Source organism: Melopsittacus undulatus, chromosome 2 (assembly GCF_012275295.1).
Source record: "Melopsittacus undulatus isolate bMelUnd1 chromosome 2, bMelUnd1.mat.Z, whole genome shotgun sequence".
NCBI lineage: Eukaryota > Metazoa > Chordata > Aves > Psittaciformes > Psittaculidae > Melopsittacus > Melopsittacus undulatus.
The window spans coordinates 24,688,470-24,716,047 of record NC_047528.1 but is presented as its reverse complement, the minus strand read 5'-3'; the positions used below and the strand labels follow the sequence as shown (position 1 = coordinate 24,716,047).

Genomic DNA, 27,578 nt, shown 5'->3' with positions numbered 1-27,578 from the left:
ACTGTCATGACCCACTAACGGCTTGCAGATGCTTTTAAGGAAGTATCACTAAGCAAACTGTTGCCTTCCTTATGCCTTGCTTCTGTCACTTATAAATCTGCAGTAGCAGGTGGTTTTCTGAATATAGCCAAGACAGTGGGGCTCTTGTTATGGCAGACACAGTACACCTGTGCCACTTCCTCTTTAATAGTTGCTCTTGATCAGGCTTGCTTTGCAAAGTTGAAAGCAATGCTGCAGTGTTTAGCTGTTTTAGCAGGCACTCAGTTGCTCTCATAAAATCAGACTGGACTTGCAGAGCAGAATCAGAGCTGGTTACCAGTCAGTTTGATTATTCACTTCTACCTTCTCACCTAACACAAACTGAAGTTTAACAATTTTCACAAGAAGGCTGGCTTGTTTTTCTTTACACTCTTTTTTTTTTTTTTTGGCTTAGTTTCGTTTTGGGTTTTTTTGGAGAAGAGTTGTGGATGAAATGAAAAGTTGATTGAGGAAGTGCGAATGTAAAGATAAGGATAAAGACTTGCTTCAGAGGTAGCACATGATACTGAAGCTGTCTTATGCTGTCACCCCTGAAAATGTAACAGCAGCAAGTTCTCAAGGTGCTAGAAAGCTTTGTCCATTGTTCCCTAGCAAAAGACAGACATAGAGTCAAGTGTACCTCAAGTCTGCCTAGTTAACAGATGTCATAAATGAAAACAGCTGGGATGAACGATTGTCAAGAAGCAGGCTATTAGTAAAATTTACTTAAATAGGTCAGTGTGAGTATAATTAGAAGCAGTGGGGTAAAAGAAAAGTAAAATATCAGCTAAATGTCTGGAAAGCATTTTGAATAGTGAAGTGTGTTGGACTGTGAAACTTTCTCTCCTAGTGTTGAAATACTTGCATATGTGTTCACCATTTATATTCTAAGCTGTTCCAACTTTGTAATATGATATGATAATCTTGTATCTATTAATATTATTGGAAAATCTTGGCTCCTCTGATTTAAGCAATATATATCTCTTATGGGGCAAATGGTGAGCCAAATACCATAGATCAGAAATAACCAGATGGCAGCCCAGAAGGGCTCTGACATCTGCTTAAATGTGGAGTAACAGGATACTAAACTGTGGGATGATGACACCCAGTTGCCTTCTAGCTCTTTGTGTCAAGGCAGTAAGTTTAATTGCCCCAAAAGTGGAGCAGTGCCTGCAACAGCCTCATATGTGCCAAGTGATGACTGCTAATGTGTTATTTCTTTCTTATCCATTATGGATCTAATGGGGCACACTATTGACTGACTACTTATTGATAAGTAGCAACAAGTACATGGCAGACTAGATCATGCAATGAGGTGCAACTGCACAGGCATCTCCCACCAACCCTAGTATGTTTGTCAGCATCTTTGAAGTCTCAGTCTTTGCTGACCTCCTGACATCATGAGGAGAAAAGACATGCTCTTTTCCATCCCTCTAAACCAGTGTGTGGCTTGTCCTAGACTGCATAGCCAAGGAGCAGTTTGTCAGTAACACCACTGCAAGGTGTGGCGGCTTCCTTGCTGCACGTTGCGAGCATTCCTCCTTCCCTAGCAGACATCTAGACTGGGTATACTCCTTGGCTCTTCTCAATCAGTAAACTGGTAGAGAACATCTGTTGTAAGGTAAGACAGTTTCTTGTCTTTCATGACTTTCACCTGACCCTCTTCAGATGAACTGGCTCTTCCCTGGTGATGTTTTGTGTCCAGCTACCATTAATAGGGGTGACTGTGGGCATACATAATGAGTCTGTGATTTGGAGTTTGTACTCCAGCTTTGAGATACAGGATGACTTAACATCATCACTGGTCTGGGCACAGTTATGACTCAGACAGTTATGTGTGTGGGGCAGAACGTTCCTTGCCTGTTACACCAGAAGGGTATAGGTCTTCCACTGGGTTTGTGTTGTAACTGTTAGGCTTCAGTGAACATCGCTGATACTCTAATGTATCATCTTATGCTCCTAAACACCAGTATTTAGGCAGCTGAATTCTGCTCAACATGTGGGATTTGCTTCCAGGTCCAGTCATAGTCTACATGCAGGTGTCTGTAAGTGTGCTAGGTGAGAGTGTAGTGTAGAAAGTATTGCAGCTGACTGGTGTGGAGCTACCTGAGGGAAGTTGAATCACTTTGTGAGTGCTGCTAATTCTACTGACTAAAACTGGGATAAAGTTGCCTAAGGGTAGGTGTCTAGTGACATCTGACATGGCATCCTGCTTTCCTTCTTCCTGTGTACAAAGAAGGGTATAATATTTTGGATCAGTCCCCAGGGATGTCTCGGGTATGTAGGATACCTTAAAGATCATTAGAGTCACTTTAGAAAACCTAATCCAGTCCTGACAACAAAGGAGTTTAGGGATTTACCTCATATGTTGATGCCTACATTTAGACATTTAACATAGGTGTCTTAACCCTGAACTGAATCACACTCATGGTTGTATCCTCCAAAAAGAAGTAGTCTAAAGACATTAGATTGCCTGAAGCAAAATGGTGAGAATTTGCCAGTAAATGATTATCAGATATATGCAGCACTTTGACACAACTCTCATCCAAATGGTTGCTTTTCAGAAATAAATATGAGTACTTTTAGGGTCCCCTGCCACTAGGTGTGATTCTCGGTTCTGTGTAGTTTACCATATTCAGATGAACATATTCTGTTGCTTGATGCACTGCCTATTTCTTGTTGGTTTTGCTGTTTTGCTACAATTTCTTTTCTTGCCCTATCCTGTCAGTTGCTAAGCCACTGCTAAAAATGGTGATTTTTTTTTTTTACTTTTGCTGATCTCAAAATATGAAGGTTCAAAATACCCTTGTTCAATCAAAATGAATAATTGTTTCTGTGAAGCAGAAGGCTCAATCAGTAGCTGTTTTTCCTACCTTGAGGTTGACCTTATGTTCTCAGACAATTAGCTTGATAAAGTTCTTCCTGCCATGCCAATATGCAACAAGCAGTGGAACTACTCTGCAAAGGTGCTGTCTAAATTACACTACCCTTGAATTAATCCCACTTGTCTCACTATCTGAGCAACTGTGATTAGTCTAGAAACAGTTCCACCTCTGAAAAACAAAGTTGCTCGTTTTTACCATGAGAATGGTTACTGTGAACAACATTAAAACATCTGCCAGTATTTCTGTACTGAACTTGAGTTGAGTAAGTGCTCAAGCAGAGCATGTATCAATGGCAACTTAATTCTTACAGAATCATAGAATAGTTAGGGTTGGAAAGGACCTCAAGATCATCTAGTTCCAACCCTCCTGCCATGGGCAGGGACACCTCACACTAAACCAAATCACTCAAGGCTTCATCCAACCTGGTCTTGAACACTACCAGGGATGGAACATTCATCACCTCCCTGGGCAACCCATTCCAGTGCCTCACCACCCTAACAGGAAAGAATTTCTTCCTTATATCCAGTCTAAACCTCTGCTGTTTAAGTTTCAACCCGTTACCCCTTGTCCTATCACTACAGTCCCTAATGAAGAGTCCATCCCCAGCATCCCTATAGGCCCCCTTCAGATACTGGAAGGCTGCTATGAGGTCTCCACACAGCCTTCTCTTCTCCAGGCTGAACAGCCCCAACTTTCTCAGCCTGTCAATTTTAAATGTGTTGATTTTAATTTATTTGTCCATTTTTCTTCTCAGACCACTCATAAAACTGTATCAACTGATTTTGTGGTGGATTTTATTATGTTAGCAGTTCCTTATAATTTGTGAAGGGCTATTGCATGTCTGGAGCTGTAGCTGTAGATGGAAAGTATGTCATTACATAACTTTAGATTTCCTTGAATAGAAACCACTGGTGTTTGCCAGAACATCAGGGCACTATCCCAGTTCAGCGGTGTGCAGTGTTCAGCATAGCTGGCAGTGACTGGCCTGGTGGTGATGTATGTCATGTGGGGCAGCACAGCCCTGCAGGGACCAATGGTGATCCCTGCCAAGGACACCAGTTTAGTTATAGGAAAGTAATGTCTGGATAGCATGTTGCTGTAATGAAATAATGACTCATATTTATGTTCCACCTTATGTGCACACCTTACTTTTCTGGGCCACCCATGATGCTGGAGGCCTTAAAATACTCAATAAAATAGTAGCATGAATATTTAGAACAAAGTTTTCCAGAATAAAGTTTATATGGGTCACAGAGAAATTCTGACATTCATAACTACAAGAGGTCACAGAGTCAAACTTACTGAGGACTAGCAGAGGCAGAGACCTGTGTGATACATGGAAGTAAAGAGAAAACGGACTAAAACTCAAGCACTTGGGAGGAAGCTGACTGATGCAAGGCTGGAAGAAAATAATTCTTATATATATGCATATATGCATAATTGCAGAATTAGGTACATGCATCATGAGGTTTCTCTTGCTTTACCCTTGAGACCGTATGTTTCACTGTTGTAGAAAGCAAAGGTTAATCTAATCTATACAGCAGTAAAAATCACAATATTAAGCATTTCTAGAATAATAAAATAAAAGCATTTTTTTTCCTTGCACTGGAAGCTGAGGAGGAAACACAGATTATCAGAAGGGTAAAGGTGATAATTATGATGCAGCCTTGAACAAGGTGATCATAGGTCTAGAACTTAATCAAGCAAAATATCTAAGCATGAGTTAGACAACTATTGAAATCATTGTATGAGAAGGTAGGGGAGTTTGTCCTGGAGTAACAGGTATACATCAGAGCACTCCAAAATGTTATATGGCAAAGAAATAGTATAAACATGGAAGGAGACTGAAGATTCACTTCAGCTGCCCACATGTAATCACCTATTACCCACCAAATGCCTGAGAGTACCAGAGTTCTTAGGTGTGACAGAAGGGCTGGAGAGGACCCATGGGTGACAGGTAGGGTACGCTGAGGCATTTGAGATGGCATCAGTGTGTGGAGTTGTAAAAGACCCAGATTTTTACAGCATGGCAAGATGAAGTCTAAAGGAAGGACAGCATTTTTTCCCAAAATACTCTGGAGAAAGGATAATCTTGACAGCAGCCATCAACATCTGAACCTAATTTAAGATTGAGGAAATTATCTTGTCAGAGAAACAAAGCTTTGTCCACAACCAATCGTGGAAGCAGCAGGGGGGGAAATGGGTCAAACAGGGAGATCCCAACTATTTCTGTAGAGAGCCTGCTGTGTTGAAAGAAAGATTGTCTGAGAGAGCTGCCAGTGATAAAGAGGCTGGTTTCGGTGACTCAGGAAGCCTCTTCCATTTCTGGCTCCTCAGGACCAGGAAGCAAAGCTGATTTTTCTTGGCCTGCCTTAATACAGATGCTTCAAACTGGTATTGCTTACTCTCTAGTTCCAGAGATAAATCTGAATGATTAATTTTTAAACTAGGTGAGTCAAAATCTGGCCTAACAGAGTGCAGAATTAATCCTCTGCCAATTGGAAATGATGTGAAGGTGCGTTTTCCACAGTGAAAGTTTCCTATATCAATTATTTCCTATTTCCATCTCTGCCAAATACACTTTTTTTCTGTTAATAATATGCTGGAATAATTATATATAGAATTGTAGAATCATAGAATAGGGTTGGAAAGGACCTTAAGATCATCTAGTTCCAACCCCCCTGCCATGGGCAGGGACACCTCACCCCAAGACTCCATCCAGCCTGGCCTTATATATTGTGGGAAGGAAGTCATATGTGGGGAAAAAGCTCATACGTGATTGTCAAGGGTTTGCAGGTGATCTGATCTTAGAATTTCTGTGTTGTAATATGGTGATCCCTTCCAAACCTAACCATTCTATGATTCCATGACCTTTTCCCACCCAAGGAAGAAAATGCAAGCTCCCTGAAGGGTGTTGAAAGTATTTCAGCTATTACCAAAATAATTACTGCTAGGTCAGAGATCTATAAAACACTATAATAGACATGCCTTTGTAAGCCAGGGAATCCACATGACAGCTTTCTGATTTCAGCATTTGCTAACAATGAGAAGTCTCTTATTGTTACTATTTATATTTTTCATTCCTATTGTCATTTAGCAGGAGACTGTTAATGCTGAATTGTGATTTGGGCATGTGTATAAGTGACAATTTGGCCATGCAGGCAAATTTCTGGAAAGAAATATTCCCCTAGATTTGAGCAGCCTTACATAATACCTCATCAAGCTATTCATTAAGGTATGTTCTGTGCTATACATTTAAAGGTTCTGAGTAACACGAAACTGTCACTTTATGACTTCTGGTAAATAGAAGTTGTCAGACTTATGGTTTTCTATTCTATTTTTTTAAGTCTTCATTTCTATAAGAGCAGGAAGGGGTTAGTCATCACATAACAATAGAATTTCTTGAGGAAAAAAATACCAATTTTTTTTTGTCCAGATAATAATTAGATTTTGGTGTTAGCTACTTAACTAACCAAATTATAAATTGGATTGATTTCAGTCAAATTCTTTGGTTGGTGTTTACAGCCAATGGCTAACCATCTTTTCTAGACTTTTTTTGTGTTATCTAGCTAATTAAGTTGTGGAACATTGTCTACTATTGAGTCTAATTGGTTTTCTTTGATATCAGTTTGATTTTTATTTGATTGATTGTTATAATTATTTTTACTTGAATTAGTGTGTTATTATTAGTAGCTGAGGTTAGGTAATGTTTTGCTGATTTAACTTTTTAATGAAGGCTTTTAGTAAAATATATTAAAATGCACTGACTCACATGTATCTGAATAAGCAATGTCAGGGCAGAACCATTACAGATCTCGATGGAAAGAAGCCAATAAATTCCGAAGACTGAACAGTACCCCTAACTAGTCTGTATTTCTTGCCGGCTTTTGTTATATTTTAGTTCAGCCTCTTTTGAGGCTCCCCTCAAAATACACATAGTGCTCTGAGGATGCCAGCAAATACTAAAATGTTTGCATGTTTGTACACAGAACTCTTCACAGCTGACTCTCTATTGGCCCTAAACACTAGAAAATGTTGTAACTTATAATCGGGGTGGCTTAGCTTGTGCATCTGAAAATGGATCCACATTGCAGTGTTCTTATTAGCAAGTCTTTACTGATGGTATTTGAGCAGTCTGCCCCAAACCTGCCTATTCTGGCCAAAATGTGTTCTGCAGGGAGCTCTATCATATGAAGCATGGAAAGACATGTGGATCTACACATAAACATATCCTGAAGTGTAGATTAAGCCACTGCCACTTGTAGCAAAATTCCCACAAGTTATGTTCTTGTTCTTATTTCCCAAGCTGTATTGCCTTCCCTCCTCTTTCCTTATTAAGTGAACTTGTATGATCAGACCCTTTCTGCCCAACCGTAGTTTGATATCTTGGCGGAAGTTGTGTATTGTTTCTTGTCCCAAGATTTCATTATTTGGAGAAAGAATGCCCACCCTCTCTCTGAGCAGGGGACAACCCACTCCCCATGTCTCTAGAGAAATGTTGCTGTGCTGAATGAACATTGAAGGATCACATGCACAGTCCATAAGGCCAGTGCTACTGTTGAAAATGCTGGAAGGAGGCCTTCTGGGTAGTCAAATGACACTGAAGTACTTTCTCTTGAAAATTAGTTTGTAGAGCTCCTTGAATTTACCCAGGAGAATAACAGCAGCCAAGGAGACAGGGAGGTCAGTTCAACTGGATGGTACAGTCATTCATTAAGATCATTATCTGTTACTGCCTTCTCTGTCCTTCCCACCCCAAACTGGCTGCCTACTGCATGTAGGCTGGGCTGACATTGTTCGTGCTCGGTCATTTCAAAGAACAAGTTCATATCAGTCAGTGAAAAGCAGTCTTTGTCTCCTTTGCTCTGGTAGCAGGCTTAAAAGCTTCAGTATTCCTCTCTGACAAAGAAACATAGAATCAACTAGGTTGGAAAAGACCTTTAAGATCATCAAATCCAACCATTGCCCCAGGACTGCCAAGAACACCACTGAATCATATCACTGAGGGCCTCATCTACATGTTTTTTTAACACTTCCAGGGGTGGTGTTTTCACCACTTCCCTGGGCAGCCTGTTTCAATGCCTGACCACACTCTCTGTGAAGAAAATTTTCCTAATATCCAATCTGAACCTCCCCTGACACAGCTTGAGGCTGTTACCTCTTGTCCTGTCATTTGTTACTGGGGAGAAGAGACCAGCCACCTCCTCTCTCCATCCTCCTTTCAGGTAGTTGTAGACAGTGATAAGGTCCCCCTGAGCCTCCTTTTCTCCAGACTAAACAACCCCTGTTCTCTCAGCCACTTCTCATCACACTTGTGCTCCAGACTCTTCTACAGCTTTGCTGCCATTCTCTGGACCTGCACCAGCACCTCAATGCCTTTCTTGTAGTGAGGGGCCCAGAACTGAACACAAACCATGGCTATCTGACCTCAGGAAGCAAATCCTCTTTTTAAGTTGTCCTGTGGCTCTGGACTCCAACAGTGGCTTGCTACCCCTTGGCTCATTCTAGCAAGCCTTGTGTTATTCCCTTCCCCCTTCAAACCTAGTTTAAAGCCCTCTCTATAAGCCCTGCTAATTCCTGGGCTAGACTCCTACCCTTTGGGACAGGCACACTCCCTCTGCCACCAGCAGACCTGGTGCCGTGGTGACTGTCCCACAGTCAGAAACCCCTAAATTCTGGAACTGACACCACTCATGGAGAGAGAAATCAATTAATGAATGAGACTTTTTTGATGTAGCCATTGCCACTGTCATGAATTGTGACTGGCAGGAGGGACGAGAACACTAATTGGGTTCCTGAACTCTAAGTCGGTCACCCCCAGGCCCTGAAGTCCTTCTTGAGTCCTCTCAGGCTTCTTGAAGACATTTCCTCATTTCCACCTGGGAGACTAATAAAGGATAGTAATCACAGAGCTGTACTAGAGGAGTTTTCTGGTGAAATCCCCTGGCCCAGGGAGGCAGCAGACTTCCCTGTGAGTCTGGTCAGGTCAACATACGGGGCCCTATGTCCCACTGTGGGTGGAGTCACCAGTCACCACCACTCTTCTTTTTTAGTACAGCTGGTCGTAATACAAGGTGTTCTCCAACTCTTCTGTCGGAACTCTTCTGACCTGAATGATCTCTTATCATCTTCTTGCTCACTTTTCTGATCCTGAAATACCAAGGCCTCGTATCTATTCTAAAGGGGTACTAAGGAAGGTGATGCAAGCTGGCAGGTAATACGCCATCTACTACAAGGAGTAACCCGTTTCCAGCCTCCTGGTTTCTAGATCTCTTCCATTTGCCTGATAGCAAGAGGAAAAGGCAGTGGGTTACTGCAACTTTCATTGTCAGCTGAGAAAATGACAAGAAACTGCAGTTCTTTGACTAATGTGCTGTTCAACCTCTGACTGAATTGCAAAAGGAAATATTTTTGTGTAGATTTTTATTTGTTCTTTGAAGTAATTTTTTTTCTCTTCCTCTTCTTCCCCCTTTTCTTTCTTTCCTTTATATATATATATATGTTATATATTTTATTTTATTTTCAGGTAGAAGGTAGAGCCAGGAGAAAATTTTCCCATTAGAAACAATTATTTTTGTCCTTGCACAAAACATGCAGAGTAAAATCAGAGGTATTAAGTGCTTTATTATGTGTAAGACTTCAGAGCTGTTTTACAATTGCAGTGTTTTAGTATTAATACTAGTTTAGAACTTAATGATTTTGAATCAAAGCCGTTATTATCTACAGGCCTCAGCAATTTATCTCATATGGATTTAGTTTTTACTTTTAGGCTTTGAATGAAAATTTATAGGTTTGTAAGCACTGTTTGGAAAAATATTTTATATTAATGTTTTTCTGATAGCATATGTGATTGAATCAAAATCTTAGTAGGAAGGCTCATCACCGAACTGTGTCATCTGTGCCTGCTACTGATAAGTTAGGGTGTTTCATCAGCACTAGGAATAATTATTCCAACTCTTTATGTGTTCTTTCTTCCCAAAATAAAGAAACAGATAAGAAGGGCTTTATTGAGTTGTATGCACACAAGCATTGAGTGATGCCTGGGTTGTGTAGGATGTCAGATACATTTGCTTGGAGGTACCGTATTTCCACAGTCCTTTTGAAAGACCCAAGACATGCTGGAATACAGATAACTAGGGCATCTCAGAGAGGCCTAGGTACCTTAGATGGGAAACTGAACCAATCTCAAGTGACATAAGCACTACCGCAAGCAAGCTTACAAGCTGTAAGGGCCCTTTAGTCTACTGTCCAGCATCAACTATGTATGAACATACTTCTAAACTATGGGAAACATGAGGTAGCAGAAATTCATGAAGACATTAAGGTTGAAGTGGGGCCATACATTTGATTCGAACTATGTTGTGTCATGTAACTGCCTGCTTGCTACTGGTTTAAGGAGTTCATTCAACTGAACGGTATGCTGACAGGTATGCTTTGACTTGGTAAGTTGCAACAACTTTGTTACATGTTTTGGTTTCCATGTTTTGCTGGTTATCTTACAAGTTTTTTTCATAGAGGCCATTTGTACTTGTTTTAACATCACTTTTTAGTATGAGTTTTAAATACTTATATATTGCAAATATTAATTTGGTCTGTTGTACTTCGAAAATGTATTATTGATGTAATCTTTCTGTTCATATTGCAGAGACAAAGTATTAGAATGGCATAAAATATGGCCCAGTTCTACTACAAAAGAAGTGTCAATGCTCCCTACAGAGATCGTATCCCTCTTCGTATTGTAAGGGCAGAATCTGAACTGTCTCATTCGGAGAAAGCCTATCTGAATGCCGTGGAGAAAGGAGATTATGCCAGCGTAAAGAAAGCTTTGGAGGAAGCAGAAATTTATTTCAAGATCAATATTAATTGCATTGATCCCCTGGGAAGAACTGCACTCCTTATTGCCATTGAAAATGAGAACCTTGAGCTCATTGAGCTGCTCTTAAGTTTTAATGTATATGTGGGAGATGCTCTGTTGCATGCCATACGAAAGGAAGTAGTTGGTGCCGTGGAGCTGCTGTTAAACCACAAGAAGCCCAGTGGGGAGAAACAGGTATGTGCAGGATTTTCTCTAGGTTTGTAGTCTGCTCTAATGAAAATAGAACTGTGAGGGAGTAAGCAAAAAGAAACATGAAACTAACCATCATCCTTGCACTCAAGTATTTAAAGTCAGAAAATTAATGACGTTGATGCTCTATGCATTCATTTTCATTTAGACATAGAATCATAGAATGGCTTGGGTTGGAGAAGACATTAAAGATCATTTCGTTCCAACCCCCCTGCCATGGGCAAAGACACCTTCCACTAGACCAGGTTGCCCAAAGCCCCATCCAGCCTGGCCTTGAACACTGACAGGGATGGGGCATCTACAACCTCTCTGGGCAACCTGTTCCAGTGCCTCACCTCCCGCACTGTCTTCCTTCTCTCTGATCTAAACCTACCTTCTTCCAGTTAAAGCTGTGGCTTCTTCTCCTGTCAGAACAGGCTTTGGTTAAGTTTTTCTCTATCTTTCTCGTAAGTCCCCTGGCTTAGATTTTGCTTGTGAGACCTTTGACATGGTAACATTATTTCTGCAAATATTAGTAGGAAATCGTTTAGAGACACAAATCATTCCAAAGAGAATAATGGTGGTAAGATGTGGTCCATTTGAATTAACTATGAAACTCCCTTTTAAATCAGTGAAGGTTTCAGCCCCTCCATGTGAAGGTCACCATCTACCACCTCTGCAAGTAAACACTGGGAGACATGACTCAGTTGATCAGAACTTCAGCCCTGTCTCCAGTAGGTATCCATCCCATCAAGTACAGATAAAAAGGCACAAACTCATCTTCCTTTCTCCCTGTCTCCTGTAAAGGAAAAAATCATTACTGCTTCTCCTTGCCTTGAAACATCTCTAGGAGGTAACTAGGCTCTTGCATATCCTTCTCATTTAAAGAACCTAATGGAGACAGGATAGCATAGCCCATAAATCCTGATACTCGTAGGATTCTTTCAGTAAGAAAGCCATTAAAAATAGATATAGTGTATTATACTTTAATCTATTTCATTTTTCGTGTATTATAGATACTGTATTAATGTATTTCAATGAATGGTATGTTGAAATGATTACAGGCCTTTCACAGATAATGCATACAATACACTTTAATTACAATATAATGCACTTGCTATAGCAGAATTGCAGATAATAGGTAAAAAGTATAATTTTTGCTGATAAAATAACATGAATTCTGTGCTTTCTTTTGTTACAATATAAAAGAAATATAGTAGGTCTTTGTGCAAATGTGTGTCTGCCTTTTCTTCTAGGCAGTAAAAGCAGAACTCCGTTATGGTGAAAACAGATTTATGTCAGAGAAAAGGAAGAAAACTAGATTCACTTTGTTTGCCTCATTTCATTATTTCTCAGCTAATAGCACAAATGAAAATAAAATGTATGGGAATTTCTCAGTTCAGTGTGCCATGACCTGGGAGGATCAGTGCACAGCAGTTTGCCAAGCCAGTTAAACCAGTTGTGCCTCTAGTGTGTAGTTTCTATAGTGGGAGTTGCCATTTGCAGGTTGGAGTTCATCTCATCTGATGATAGCTATCCAAAGCCATGTCTCATCTCTGATCTGGCTGCCTGGGCTCCCCTTACCAATGGATAAAAGTGGAGATCCCTGGAGAACAACTCATGTGTCTTGTTTACAGCCTTAAGATGGCATAAACCACTTTTTGGACTAGCTAGAGAGAGAGTCTACAAATCTACCTTACACTAGGTGCCTGAATTTCAAGCTGTTCTTTAGATTTTCAAGACTAATTTTTGATATGTGCCACAGCTACTGTAATGGAAATGCTTGAATACAAATAGTAAAACTTGGTTTGGGTGAGCTTCATGCTACAGCAGGTGAAAAGATAGACTTACTTTCTGGGTGCATACTACAGTGTTAAATTAGCCACAAACTGTTTGTCTCCAAACTAGAGGTTAGCTCAAGTATGTTTTTTCAGTGACAGTCCACTGCTGGCTGGAATGAAGAGTGCTGCTTATCCTTCTATGACTTGGTTTCCCTGGTTGCACTGCTGAGGGTCTTCCTATTACTGTAAAGCATGAACAATAATCATGAATCACTTGAACAGAAACATCTGCTTTTTTTGTCTGTACAAGGTTAGGCTTGCTCACTGCAAATGCAAATATTACTTGCAAACCACTGCTTGCAAAAAATGGTCTTTGAACACATTACTTACACGCGTCTGTCATTGTCTGCACTGGGGACCCCAACAACCGTTAAGCTTCTATGGCTATTGTATGTTTAGATAATCATGTTGGTTCATTTTTTAAGAATAAGTCATGCTGAAGAGAATGTAAATATGGATTATATTTTTTTCAATAATGTTGCAATGAAGCAGATACAACTGTTAGTATTTAATATAATCAAAAGTACCTGCTGGCTGAAAAATTGTTACAATAGGCTAAAGATATAAAATATGGATGCTTAGAATTATATACTAAAATTCATATTTTCAATGTTTAGCTAAAAAGATAATTTCCCTGGAGAATCAAGTTCCTTTTAAAACTATCTCAAACTATAACTTGACTTTTTTTCTTACTTTTATTTGTAAACATTTGCCACATTGTTTACATGATGATTCATTTTCGGACTCTGTGCCTTTATTAACATGGTATTTTTGCCCATTTGGTTTTCCTTTTCTGTATAAAGCGAGTCAAGTGTGGTAAAATCCTGACCCCTTGAAGTTAGTGGGAGTTCTGCCATTGATTCAGCGAGGTCAAGATTTCACTCTTTTGCTGTTTTTTTTTGGGTTGTTTTTTTTTTCTTCTTCTGATGAAAAGTTATTTACAGAGGAGACAGATAATGAGTAAGAAAAATGTATGTGATAAATACTGCCAAGCTCAAGAAACAGTTTATGATCACAAATATTTCATTAGTGATGAAAGTTATGAACGTTCAAAAGCATAAAACCCTGATATAACTCATGATTTACAACTAAATGATCTAGCTTTCACTATTTCTTGGTATTTCTTGGTATACTAATATCATTAGTATATTATATATATTATTACATAATTTGTATATAGTACCTAATATCTCATTATATGCTAAAGACATAATATATTAAGTATTATACATAGCTAATTTCAGGTTCACCCTCAAACAATAATGTAATTATTTTGTAAAACAAAAGAATTTTTAAGCATAGGATTTCCTAGTTAATTCAAGAACTCATTGACAGTCACAGAAAGCCAGAAAAAAATATCCTCTTGTGTTAACAGAAAGCCATAAGATGTCAGTTCTAACCAAGAATCAATACATTTACTTAAAATAGTGTCTCTTTGCATTTTTTTAAAGTTTTCCAACCATTAACTTCAAAATGAGAAGATGCCACTAAATTAAAAAAGCAAAACAAAACCAACAAACAAACAAGTAAAAGCCAAGAGTCAGACATTGTTAAAGTTCTATCTGAACTCTCTAGTTTACTGACCATTCAGCTATTGGTTTCTACTTAATATCCATACATGATGTGCTTTACATTTCCAGGAGCATATAGGTTACAGTGGGTTGAAGCCAGTTATGAATATATGAATACAACTGGTGCCACCTGGTGACTTTGGATGAGACATATATCTTTAACAGCTTTGCATTGTATTTGTCTCCTTTACTCAGTTTCTGAGTGTGGTTTTTGTGGTATAAATTAATACAACTCAGGAAAAGGTCACTTGCATTATACTTTCTACACAGTTTTTAGCTGTACAAGCTGCTAGAGCACATGTAAAAGTGAATAACACAGATTAAGGTGAATGAGTTGAGGAAACTTATCCAAGTACTTTTAAATTACCAGTTCTTCAAAGTCAAACATCCTGAATTATCTGCCAAGTCACTTGTTGCTTATCCTGATGGATAGTTGAATGCCAAATCAAGAGGGGAAAAAAGCTGTTATTTGAAATATAGTATCTGCAGAAAATCTCTTTATCTTTCAAAACTGCATGCAGCATCCACAGATGGGATGGGGGGTCGGTAGCACTAATGAAAGAGGAGTAGAAGATGTTTATCTAAATCACAGCATGCTATAATGCTTGAGGAACCCAGACACTGATCTTTATCTGGGAGGTTAACCACCTAGCTACACATGCATATTCTGGGAAGACTGAAACAGAGGTGTAGCTGTCTTCAAAGGATGCTACAGAGCACATAAGTGAAGCTGAAGTTTCACTTACTAAACTTGAATCTGTGTAGCATTGTATATGCTGACAGTCTAGATTTAGTGCATGGGAACCTGACTCTGATGTTTACAGGCATTGCCTGGCTAGCAAAAGCACATGGTAGTGCTTTTATGACTCCCTGTTCACTATTAGATGCCAATCTTGTGATACTGTGGGTATTTTTTATAGATGGACACCCTAGGGACAGCCTTCTGCAAATGTCTGAAAAAAATACCGTGCTAAGGCCAGAATGGAATTTGCAAATGTAAGGCAATTGCTGGAGGAGGGAGAACTATAAGACAGGGAGGGAAGTGATGACAGTGATATGTCCCTGGTTCGCTCTCCTGTGGTGTGGGAGTCCGTTAATGTGAAAATACTGCTGGGCACAGAGGAAGGGTCATGGTAAGAACGTGGAAGCTGGCAGACTACAGCCCCTGCAATTTTCTTGCAGTCAGTTTGGAACCAAAAAGTTAGTAGCCAGCAAAGCTGTTTGGGAGGTAAATCTCGTATATAGCAGATGACTTTGTGGATGCTTTGGATGCACAGATCGAATGTCACGCTTACAGTGTCTTCCCCAGAGGTGCTGGTATCCTCAGTGAGATTTTTATTCCTGTCTCCAGTCCACAGTCAGACAGTTTTCTTTACTAACAGGAAGATCTCTATGGCAGTAGTGCATCAGTTCCTTGTACATCACCTCTGCATTTCCAGCATGTACCAGCTAGGTACAGGATACCTAAATTTTTCTTATCTCTTTTTTGTTCAGCATTAGCGGAACAGACAATGAGGAAGTCAGTGCATAATTTCTGATACCCTGGCTTAGAAAACCTTTATAAGAATTGCTTCAGTTAACTCCATCTCTGCAAGAAAGCTGTGAAATGCGCATTTCCTTTCCTGAAGGGAACACAAAAGGTCTTTGGAATCAGCTTTTACTCCTCTCTCCTTTCGTGTGCTCTGCTCTCACACCATGTGCTGAGAAAAGAAAAAGTTGTTGGCATAGTGCTGGAAGTAGAAAGCTAAAAAGAGATTATATCTACCTCCTGCAACTTTCATAGCCTTTTTGCATTCCTGGTACAATAAGTGAAGTCATGTGATAAAATACTTTATGTAAAATACCTGTCTTCTACTTACTGTGCTATGTTATACACATTGAATTTCTCCATCTCATACTTGCAACCCCTGTTTCTGCTCCTTGCTCACCCCTGCATACTCAGTCAAGCCAGTCAAAGTCAAACCAGGAGGCTCAGCTTCTTCAATGTGTTTGCCTCTAAAAATGTGAGTCCATGGCATAGACAGGTTTTTTTTCATTGGTTTTCATGGATTTTCCTGCAGTGTCTCAAAGGCCCAAGAATGGATAAGTTCACTATGTATGTTGTCTAAATACTGAGGGGAAAAAAAAATAGAACAAAGCACAGACTTCCAAAACTTAACATGTACAGAGGGGTATTTCTGAAGGAGTAAAAAACACAGCGTGTTCCTTGGTGAAAGCATACTGCAAATGGATACCAGAGACAGGGTATAAAGGTCTGACATGTGATTAGGAAGTGGTAGAAGATACTGATATCTGAATTAGTATCTCAACACCTTCATGCCTTTTTAAGGCTAAAAGTTAATTAAGACTGGGATGATCATAGCAGGGATTGTTAATGCCACCTGGTTACAGTGGATCTGGAAATGCTCACCTATCCCAAAGTAAGATATAATGACTTTGAAAATCCTCTTCCACCATCCCAGTTCTTCCCACAGTTTCCATGCTTTCTGCAAACCTGGTTAGGTTTGTGTTGCAATCAGAGCTGTGGATTCAAGTTTCTGATTTCATTGCCAGGTTCTAGGACTTCCTCAGGAAGATTATAAGGATATTTGCAATTTTCTCTACAGACAGACTGTGAGCAACCTTTCTTCATCAACAGTCTACAACTTCCTCAGGAGGGGCAGCAGAGGAGGAGGTGCTGGTCTCCTCTCTCTGCTGACCAACAATGGGACATGAGAAAATGAAATGGAGCTGCATCAGGAGAATTTCAGGCTCTCCAGGGAAGTGGTCACAGCACCAAAACTGTCAGAGTTCAAAGAGTCTCTCGACAATGCTCTTAATCATACAATTTACTTCTAGGTAGTGCTTCAAGGAGCAGAGAGATGGACTTGAATATCCTTATGGGTCCCTTTGAATTTGAGATATAATTCTATGATTTAAGGGCCTCTAGTAGTCTCTCTGGTCATGGCAGGCTTTACAGCTCAGATATTCCTGAGCATCTGAGTAAAAGGTATGGTGTGTTCTAGTCTTTATCTCTGGGGGAAAGGACTGAAATTCAAGAGATGATTTTTTTTTTTTTTTGCGTAGGGAGTAAGGCATCAAGCTCTGATTATATGTTTTTATGTTTAAAGAAATGGAGTTTGATACCTTGCAAACCAGATGTGAATCCAGAAATCAAACCCAGCCAAACATATTCTAACACTGCTGTATGTCACCTGCACAGTACTTGCCAGGGACGTTTTAACCTGTCTGAGCAAGAGGATCCAGGACATTCTGGAGTTCTAAAGCCTAAGGGTGTGTGGTGGCAGCATCTTCACCCAGAGAGGCACCAGTCATCATCCCACATCTGGGTGTTGAAAGAGCTAGCAGAAAGCTACCGAGAGGTCTCTTCAGTCCCCTGACCTGGATGATAGGCAGATCAATGCCTCAGAGCTTGCTCTGGTGTTTATGTGCTGCTCAGTGTGTTAGCAGCCACTGAGAACCTTGGACAGGAGTTATCCAGGCGGATCACTAGGAAAGCTTGCTATCTTGGGAATTTTTTGGAGGTGGAGAGAGCAGGGGCGTTATTTTACTGTCACAGGCTGAACTTATATTTTATAAATCTTGATTCATTTAGCTGATTGATAATTATTTGGAGTGTGGGAAGGTAGAGGAGGAGGTGTTGACAATACAAGTTGTCTTTCACTTGAATCTACCACATGCAGTTCTCATCAGAATAAACAATGATTGATGCTATACCAAAATGTGTCTCAACATTTGATTTTTTTAGCAGTATTGCCATGTAGTTTTGGGAAGAATTAAAAGGATGTAAGAGAACACACAGGAGGAGGGAATGGTCCTGTATGAGATATGTTAAAGTTGTTGCACATTATAGTTTATAGGCCACTAGGGCAGGCCTCTATGTGGATGTTCAGGCGCACACCTAATCTATCTGTGGAAGGGATACAGACAGCAAAGCTAGAGAGCTTTGCAGGCAAAGTGTCTTCAGTCTGGCAGCATTCCCAGAAATAGATAAAAAGTCTAAAGGTGAAAAGTCAGGAGATGGCATGAAAGTGGCATAGAGCTTGAAGAGTCATTTTCTATTCCTGAAATCCTGGCAGCAAAGATTCTGCTCTACTGATAGAGCTCTATCAAGTCTGACAGAGCTCCTATCTCCTAGGAAATTCCCCACATGTGGCTTCATCACCCACTCCATTCCTTTCATGTCTCTTAGTATCTTTGGACTTCTTGCAAATGCCCTTTGAGGACTCTCAGGGTCCTGAGATGAAGCCAGTGCTCTTTGGAGCTGTGCTCATAACCCAGCTTCAGCCTCAGTCAGGCTCCTCTTATGGAGCAGAGCTGTGTTGTGGTTGTACCTCCTCCTGGTAACAGTGTGGGTCATCATGGAGGAGATCAGGGAACATATACAGGTTGTAGACCCTGCATATCTGCAATGGAGCTACGCTACAAAGATGTTGGACCTTATGTTTTGAGATGTTTTTCAGATTTTCACCTAGTTACAAAACTGGAATTTACACTGGGGAAGCCAGAGCAGAAAGAAAGGGAAAGATTTTATGAGCACTGCATGATGCCTTGTAGTTTTTCTTATCTAAACCTCTTTCCAATAACTTTGGAAAATATCAGTCACAATCACTTGTGTAATGCTCTTCATCTCTTGAGATTAAAGTATCATTTTTGTTTTGAAAATGTTTCTCACCCAAGTTCATAAACTGAGTGCCTTTCTGCAATGTTCTGATTAATGACAGTCTAGCTGGTAATATGTATGGAGGAGGCAATGCAAAGCTATTTTGTTGGGCTTGAAGTACACAGTCTTGAAGTGGAATGTGAGGGCACTCTTGGCTGTCTGAATGTTGCTTTCTTTTCCTCAGTGGCATCCGATTAATTAAAAATTTCTGACAGGTTTTAACATACTAATAGACAGAGATTAATGGGAGAATCTGTGTAGGGGATATTTCAGTTTACTGATGAAATAGATACAGTAGTCTACGCATATATTCAGTCTTCATATAACCATATGGGCACATGAAAACAATGTGTAGCTTTTAAGGAGAGGTGTACCATAGAGGTGGAGATTACCAATTGCATATGAGATGGAGATATGGATTTACAAAAATATTGTTCTTTATTTTTTTAGGGATATACTGATTGTTTTTAAGTTCAAAAAAAGCCTCCTGTAAGTGTCATTATGTCTTGGCAATAAACCCAAACTGTCTGTGTTTATATGCATAGGAGGTAGGGTGGGTGGCTGTTTAGAAAAACCTATGACAACTACTAAAGAAAGATTCCAGAATCATAGAGTAACAGAAGCTGGTATTCTGGTGTCATCCAATAAAGCTGCTAGCAATTTCAATATCGAGGTAGACAATGTGTTCTACAATATGCACCCCTTGTAACAAATACTAAATCACAATATTCTAAAGCTGAAGTAATGACAAAACAAGCATGCCAAAATATGGGGAAAACTGATAGTTTCTTGACTTGTACAAAATTTTAATTGGAATTTGCTATTGAAAACATAAAAACAATCTGACTAGCAGGATCCTTAAAGATAGATTTATGAGAGATGCTCTTATTGATCATGACTGTCACCAGTCACATTGTCACTAGCAGTGAATCTAATCCTCTGTTTTAGCAGTTTGCGGAAGTTCAAAAAATTTTAATGATGACAAATACAAATTTAATTCAAAGACAATTGGTGAACCAGACTTCTACCTAAACTTAAAGTAACTTCTACCTAAACCTTGAGTACCTTCTAACCCTAAGCATTCAGAAACATTAAGTGCTTTTCTGTCATTATTTGCTGCCTTTTTCACACTTCATGTTTTCAGCTCATGCTGGAAATGGAAGTACTTTCTACCATAAGGAGATGAATGCAGATTAGCAACAAACATTAGAAAAATCTAAAATAAATCAAAATCTCTAAAAGGTTAATGCAAAAATGAGGTCTATGGAAAAGTCATATTTCTCCTCTAGAAGTCACATTTTCAGCACTGCCTTCTTTTCTTCCCCACTTTACAGCACTCATCCAAGCTTACAATAGAATAGCAACAGCATACAAAGGAAAAAAGGTCCAAAATCTCTGCCTTCTAGATTTAGTGGTCCTGTACTGTAATTTTCATAAGCTTCCATGCCTGGAATCCTATTTGCAAAACCTACCTGCTTTCACTTCCTGAGAACTCGACAACTGCAATGATAGTTTCAACTAAAGATTTTAACAGCCTTTCAGTGCTTGAAAATAGGTTTGGAATCATCTCTGAGACCAGTTGTATAAATTAAGAAGACCAAGAGGATCCACAAATAGAATGTTCTTTTGATCGAGGTAGTCTTGTCTTCTACAGTCTAGCAAACCACCATAGCAAATTTTCTTTGTGTTTGGATATGCAATTTAACTTACGAAGTTAACAAATTTAAAAACATTAAAGGAGCAATATAAATAAATCAGTACCTTGTCTGCCTAGAGCAGCCTCTCAAGGGACACTTAATGATTTTACCCTTGACAAAACAGATTGAGAAGATATGTGCTATATATATAAATATATGTATACAAATGTATGTATGTATGTAAGGGGTGAGAGTCAGTTCCCAGTTCAGATGCCTGAAGCTGAATGCAATTTAGCGGTAGACCCAGGGGACTATGCAGAGATGTCTCCTACATCAGGGCAGCCTGCCTGTCCTTCACCTGTGCTGCAAAGGGGTGAAATCCTCCAGTAGGTCTGGTGTCATATCTCTGATTCTTTAGGTATCCTAAATCATATTGGATGCCTATGTGTAGATACCTGAATCACTTCATTAGTGTTCACATATAACCCAGATAACTGAGCTTCCAATAAAGTCAGTAAAGACCTAGACAATCTGCTGACCAAATGCAAGTGTCTACCATAGGCAAAAAAAAATATTTATCTGGACTCTACAGACTACATCAACCAGGAGCCCAGCTTGGAGGCTCACATGTAGTGGATAAGTGAGATGTGAGGCATTCTAGTACATCTGTGAGACGTGTGTGGTCCTGGCAGTTATGACAGTACCTATGCAAGAACTGTGCCTGTGTGGGGTGGTGTCTGGAGGTCACACAGAACACCTGGAGGTATCTGAAGTACACTTGACAGCTACATGGGGCAGGTGAGATAAGCCATAGTTTTCCACTGTGTATATCAGGAGCTTAAAAACCTAATTCACATGTAAAGCCTATAATTAGGCATTTAAATCTGTAGTTAAATCCCATCTTGTAGTTTCACCTACAACATATCCTCCCTCTGGCAGTGTCCAATGCAGAAAGCCAGGAAAGATTTTAGGAACAGGACCACCAGAGCCCTGTTGTTGAAAGAAGCTCTTTCAAAGAAACAGCAATTCCTGATGGACACAAACTTTCAAACAATCTAACACTGCAAAGTGGTCCAATGAAAAATGTTTTCAAAGAGCCATTCTAGAGTTCTTCATTGTCTGAGCCACTGTGCTGAAATGGTTACCTGGAACTTCCCTGTGGAGATACCTCTCAAGATGTATGCAAAGAGAAGTAGACTTCTAAAGACTTTTTCAACGTGAACATTAGTCTTTGAGCATCAAACATGCAGTCAGACTGAGTAATCTTTAAAATGAATGGCTTTCAAAACTTTCAGCTGTGGGAAAACACCATGAAAATTTAAAAAGTAGAAACACGACACTGTTTCTGCTTCCTCCTGGCTTCTTGTGCCCCTCCTCACTTGCAGAGCATGAGATTGAAAAGTCTTTGATTGGGGTAAGCATTACTTAGCAACAACTAAAAACATCAGTGTGTTATCAGCACTGTTCTCAGACTAAAGCAAAAATGCAGCACTGCATCATCTATTAGGAAGAAAAGTAACTCTATCCCAGGCAAAACCAGAAAAGAAAAAGAAGGAAAACTGACATATCTATCTTCAAAACCTTAAGTTCCTCGTTGTGTACTGACTTCATGCAGTTGTGTATTTGCAGCAAATTCAAAAAGGTCTGCCACCATTTTATGTGCTACCATACTAGATTTATGTCGTCAACTTCAAGTTGAAACGTCTCTTCCCTGCTCATTTAAACCTCTGCTTATTAAGCCCTTGTCACTACCATGCACTGAATTGAATAAATATATACATATTTATTTATATGTAAGCTCATAAACTCATAAGATATAAGCTCATAAGCTCAAAGAAAAAACTTTCCATATCCTAAGCACATTAGGAATTCCTCTTTACCCATTCATTACTAAGAGCCACCGCATGTATAAGACATGTACAGATCAAGATCTGCAATATGTCAGTAAGCTCAAGAGGAATACAACACTAAAATAAGACTCACCTGAAACAAGAACTCACATTATTAAAGGATTTGAACTAATCCATTCCCCTTGACACCAGTTTCAAAGGCTTCTTTCTAGCAATCTACCCTTAAATACTCTTAACTATTCTGCTTCTAGTCTCTCCCTGTATAAGAGTTTAAAATAATGCACGCCTCTCCCATATCTCCTTTGCAGTCATAATTGAAAAGGATTTTTTTCTGCTTCTAGCAATCTTCTGTTGTTTACCACTGCATCTTTCCAAAACCTCAGAAGAAGTAGGATTTTTCAATTGATTCATGCATGGAGGGAGGATCTCAAAGTGTCTATAGTGTAAGGAGCTGAACAGAGATGAGAATATCATTAACCTGTAATAGAATAAAATCGTCAGTCCTTTGCATCTCAAATAACTTCAAATCCCAGCATATCCTAGTGTAGTTGTGTGAGCCTTGGTCTCCTCTGTCTACTTCAGAAACATGTTGTGGTTTGCATCTGCAAAATATGGAAAACTTACAGTATGGTTCAAAAACTAGAACTGCTGCTAAATAACAAACCACTGAATATCATACCAGGAATAATATACTTATGAAAGAGCTTGCTATGACATTTCTGTACATCCTTTGCAGATTTATGAGGTATCTATGTCCCTACCATACTCTTTTGTATTCCTTTCTCATATTTTGAAAAGGTATAAAACATTTTTTCTTTGTTTTTCAAAATTGCCTGGTTCCCACTTTGTTATTTGAGAGTATAACCCTTTTAATTTTCTCAGACATGAAATTTACTTCCCAGCTGCAAAGATATCTCAAATTAATTTGCAATGCTGAATAATTGCAATCAGCTGTAAAGAAGTTTAGCTAATTCCTACACTTCCTTCTGAGATGCTTGTATCTGCTAATCAGTTTGTTGGTACCTAGAGAGGCCATCAGTCTGTTTATTTTCTTTCTGCAAAAGCTCTTTTTCAAAAACCGTCTTCTCATTCCATAGACAGTGGGATGCTTTTTTCTTTGTTTGTTTCTAGATCCTGCTCAGATTTTAAGAACTCTTTTTTTCTCACATTTTGTGCAAGGTCTCACTGGAGAAGCAAGCCAATTTCCTTCTGGCTCCCCAGTTAATAATTGAAGCCATTTTGGGAGAAAGCAAAAAGTAGGGAAAGTCAAGATGTTTTCTACATTTTTCTAATCAGACCAGGTACATAGTTCTCAGAAAATGAAATGTCAAACATAAACTGCACTGAAATTATTTTTTTCTTTATAAATTATTCTGTATGTATCTATGCATCCATTTAAAACATTCAGTTGGGAAGGACTCCACTAGGTCTACTTCAAGCATTCAGAAAGTTTCAGTAATGGTTTTGCTCATCATACAGACTCTGAGAAAGGCATATAACAGCTTTACTCTGGTACAACATGAATAATTTTAGTTATCCTTTAATCATTTGCACAATAAGATCTTTTTTTCTTTCTTTGCTCTTATATCTTTCCAAACCATTTTCTTTTTCTTCTTTCATTGTCCCTGACTAAAAAAACCACTTGTTACTTGCTTGTTACTTTTCATTATGAGCACTCAAGCAATGCCCAGTTCTTACTTGAAAAAATCCTTGTCGTGGTTTAAAACCAAAACACATAGCTCACAGCTCGTTCATTCACCATCCCCCCCGCTCTGCCAACTCCCGGAGAGTTAGGAAGGAGAATCTCACGGATTGAGATAAGAATGGTTTAATAGCTAAGGCATAACACAAATCACTACTGCTACTACTACTACAAATAATAATGATAAAGCCAATAACAAGTGAAGAGAATACAACACCTCACCAGCCACCGACCCATAACTCACCCCACCCTGCCTGACCGAGCACCGACCAATACCTCCTCCATCCCCCCAGAGCTCCAGCCCTTCTGGGTTACATCCTGGGTATGATGTGCTATGGTATGGAATACCTCTTTGGCTAGCCTGGGTCAGGTGTCCCGTTTCTGCTTCCTCCCGGCCTCCCCTCCTCCCTGGCAGAGCATGAGATCAGAAAAGGCCTTGGACAAACCAAACATTTCAGCAGTAACTCAAAACATACTTGCTATCAGCAACCGTTCTCAGCCCGAAAGTCAAAACACAGCACTGCACCAGCTACCAAGAAGGAGAAAAAATGACTGCTACTGCTCAAACCAGGACACTCCTTTACCTCATTTAAAAAAGATATGTGGTGAGAGAGCAGGTATGATTTTCAGAGCTGGAAACAAATTCAGAATATGTCTTTTACTGTTTACTTTGACATAATTTGCCACCCTTGCTCAAGCTATTGACACTGTCTGAAGGAAGGGCATATCCATCCACTAATAATGCTCACAGGAAAACATTAATTGAAAATGACCAGTACAGGCTGTATTTTGGATCACCTCCCAGAGATACAGAGAAGGGGAAAAAAAAAAGAGTAATAAAGCACAGAACCCTTTTGTAAGCAGTGACACCCAACAAATGTATGCCCCAAATCTATCTAATCAAATATCTTTTACATTGATTCTATCTGGAAACTGATATCAATTAATTTTACATCATTTTCTTTCAATTCTCTGTTCTCCTTTTTCAAGTAAAAGAAGTTTATACTTTTTCACACCAGGGAGCATCCTGAAGAAAATAACCAAATATTTTGCTTGTACCTGCCTAGAAGAAAACATAGACATGAGTAGCAGCCTACCAGGATTTTTCCAGAACAAATCTTTTAGTAACAATATAATTTACATTCATCACCATATAGCAAGCTTTCTTATGCTAGGTAAAAGTGGTACATGCTATATAGCTTGAGTTTTGTCAGATTTCATAAACTGTCACTCAAAATACAGTCTAAGAACATCACACTCACAGTAGCTGCTATCAATACTTAGTGAAACAGGAAGAATGAATCAGCGGGATTAAATGATCAATTCTGCAGGGGTCTATCCCAATCAGTATATTCATTCATGACATTTAAGATGAAATAGAGGGTGTGTTAAATCTGTAGACAACAAAAAGCTGGGGTGATTGCAAGGCTATTGCAGGACACAGTTGGAATTCAGGATGGTTTGGGCAAACAAGAGAAATTATTTCTTTAAAGCAGTTCAGTAAGAAAATGTGTAGAGTTATAAGCAGAGCAGAAATAATCAACCAAATATATATTGGAACTGAAAACAATTAAGATAACAGTTCTGCGGGGGGTATTAAAGCAAGACTAACAGAAAAAGACTAGACAATATCATATTATTGTGCAAGTCAGTATCATATTTGGTCACATCAGAATGAGCACAGATGATAAAATATCTATGAATTTGGCCTCTGTTATATTCAGAAATGGTAAAGAATGTGCAAAAAGAAATAAGAAGCTTCAAAGAATTAGAAAATATTCCCCACAAGGAAAGCCTGAAGGAATGATTGTTTAAAAGACAAAACTGAAACTAGAGTAAGAAATAATGTTTTCTCTTTATCCACATTTTTTGAACAAGACATTATAACCTTAAGTGCACAAAGGTAAAACAAATTAAGTATCAGAAACATTGTCTGAAAATGATTAAACATATCCACCCAGCAGTGCAGGGCTTTAAGAACAGATTGGTCAAATATGTGTGGGTATTGATCTAGGTGTAATTACCATACTTTGCATTCAAGAGGGCAAACAAGACCTCCTGACAAGTTTCTTCTTGCCATCCAGTGCTTCTATTGCTGAATTCTCTTATGCTTCTTGGTTCAAATGTTCTGCAGATGTGTTAAGCATGTGTTGTTCTTTGTATCATGCGGTTATGCAAGTCATTGTTTAGAAAAGTGATGTTGGTTTTAGTGAATTACTATTGTAATTCTTTTTCTTAATATGTAATATTAATGTCTTTTGTGCAGTGTGGCTGGCACAGAGACTGGAAGTCATCAGTCCATGCTGTGACTATTGTGACACACAGATTGATTCAGTGTAATAAGTTGAGCATGAAAAAGCATTAGAAAACCATAAACACCCATCTTAGAGTAGGTTAAGTGTAACTGATTAATAGAAAAAGATAAAAGCTCCGAGGTTTTGAAAACTCAGCTTATATTTGAGAAAAACTAAATGAAAATAACTCTTGAAATATTCCCATATACAGAAAAAGGCAAGCACTGAAGCCTCCTTAAATGTGACAGGATTATACATTCCTGTGTAACCTGCTCTGGGTGGCCCTGCCTTGGTTGGACTAGATGAACTCCAGAGGTCCTTTCCAACCCTTATGATTACATTATTATGATAACATAATTTAGAATTTTACAGAAGATACTTCCATCTCAAATCTGCAGCCCAAAATCTTCCCACCACAAAGTCTCAAGTTATGGTTAAGGTTTCATTTTGGCTAGTCAGTCCTTTCACTTTGCTGTGAGCCACATCCTATAATTTCGCATGAGAGGGAGGTTTTATGAGCTTATATGTCAAGCATTTAGAATTTTAATTGGAGGTCCTAATATATTTTATGTCAGAACTAATATTTTTATTTTTTCATCACATTTCATTTATGAGTCATTGTTTCATTTAAGACCCCAGAAGATAACCATCACTTAACCTCAGATATGTACTACTTCTTTTTTCTCATCTCTGTTACCTGTGACTAGGCTTCAGAGAAAAGAAATTCGGAAAATGAGTATCAAACACCTTCACAGCATTGAGGCGAACCATGGGTGTGAAAATATTAAAGGACACAATTTCAGTATTTCAAACCCTAACAATTTCAAACCCTAATGAAATCTTATCTGCTGGACTTAGTTTAATTATATTCAAAGAATGCATTCTTAAGAAGTTACAATATTTCTAAAGAAATTTAACTGCACGTTCATACATTTACATTTGTTCCTCTGACTGTTGTCAGTAAACTTACAGTGCTGAGGTTTTGTGGATACATCTGTGTCTTACAAAAAAAGAATAGACATGGAGGCAGGATATTATACTTCAGTAGCATTTTAAGAGTATGGTACTTATGT

The 27,578-nt window shown here is 39.0% G+C and overlaps 1 protein-coding gene across 3 annotated transcripts in view; it reads left to right on the top strand.

Annotated features, from left to right (window-relative positions):
• Window positions 1-10,545: 10,545 nt before the first annotated feature.
• The window catches only part of TRPC4 (transient receptor potential cation channel subfamily C member 4), an 89,432-nt gene continuing 72,399 nt past the window's right edge, over window positions 10,546-27,578 (top strand). For 2 of the 3 annotated variants that reach the window (XM_031047712.2, XM_005147632.4), the window contains exon 1: window positions 10,546-10,953. In XM_031047712.2, coding sequence (XP_030903572.1) covers window positions 10,576-10,953 — 378 coding nt within the window. In that variant the 5' untranslated portion in view covers window positions 10,546-10,575. The remainder of the gene's footprint in view (window positions 10,954-27,578) is intronic. The other variant, XM_031047713.2, reaches the window with a different exon arrangement.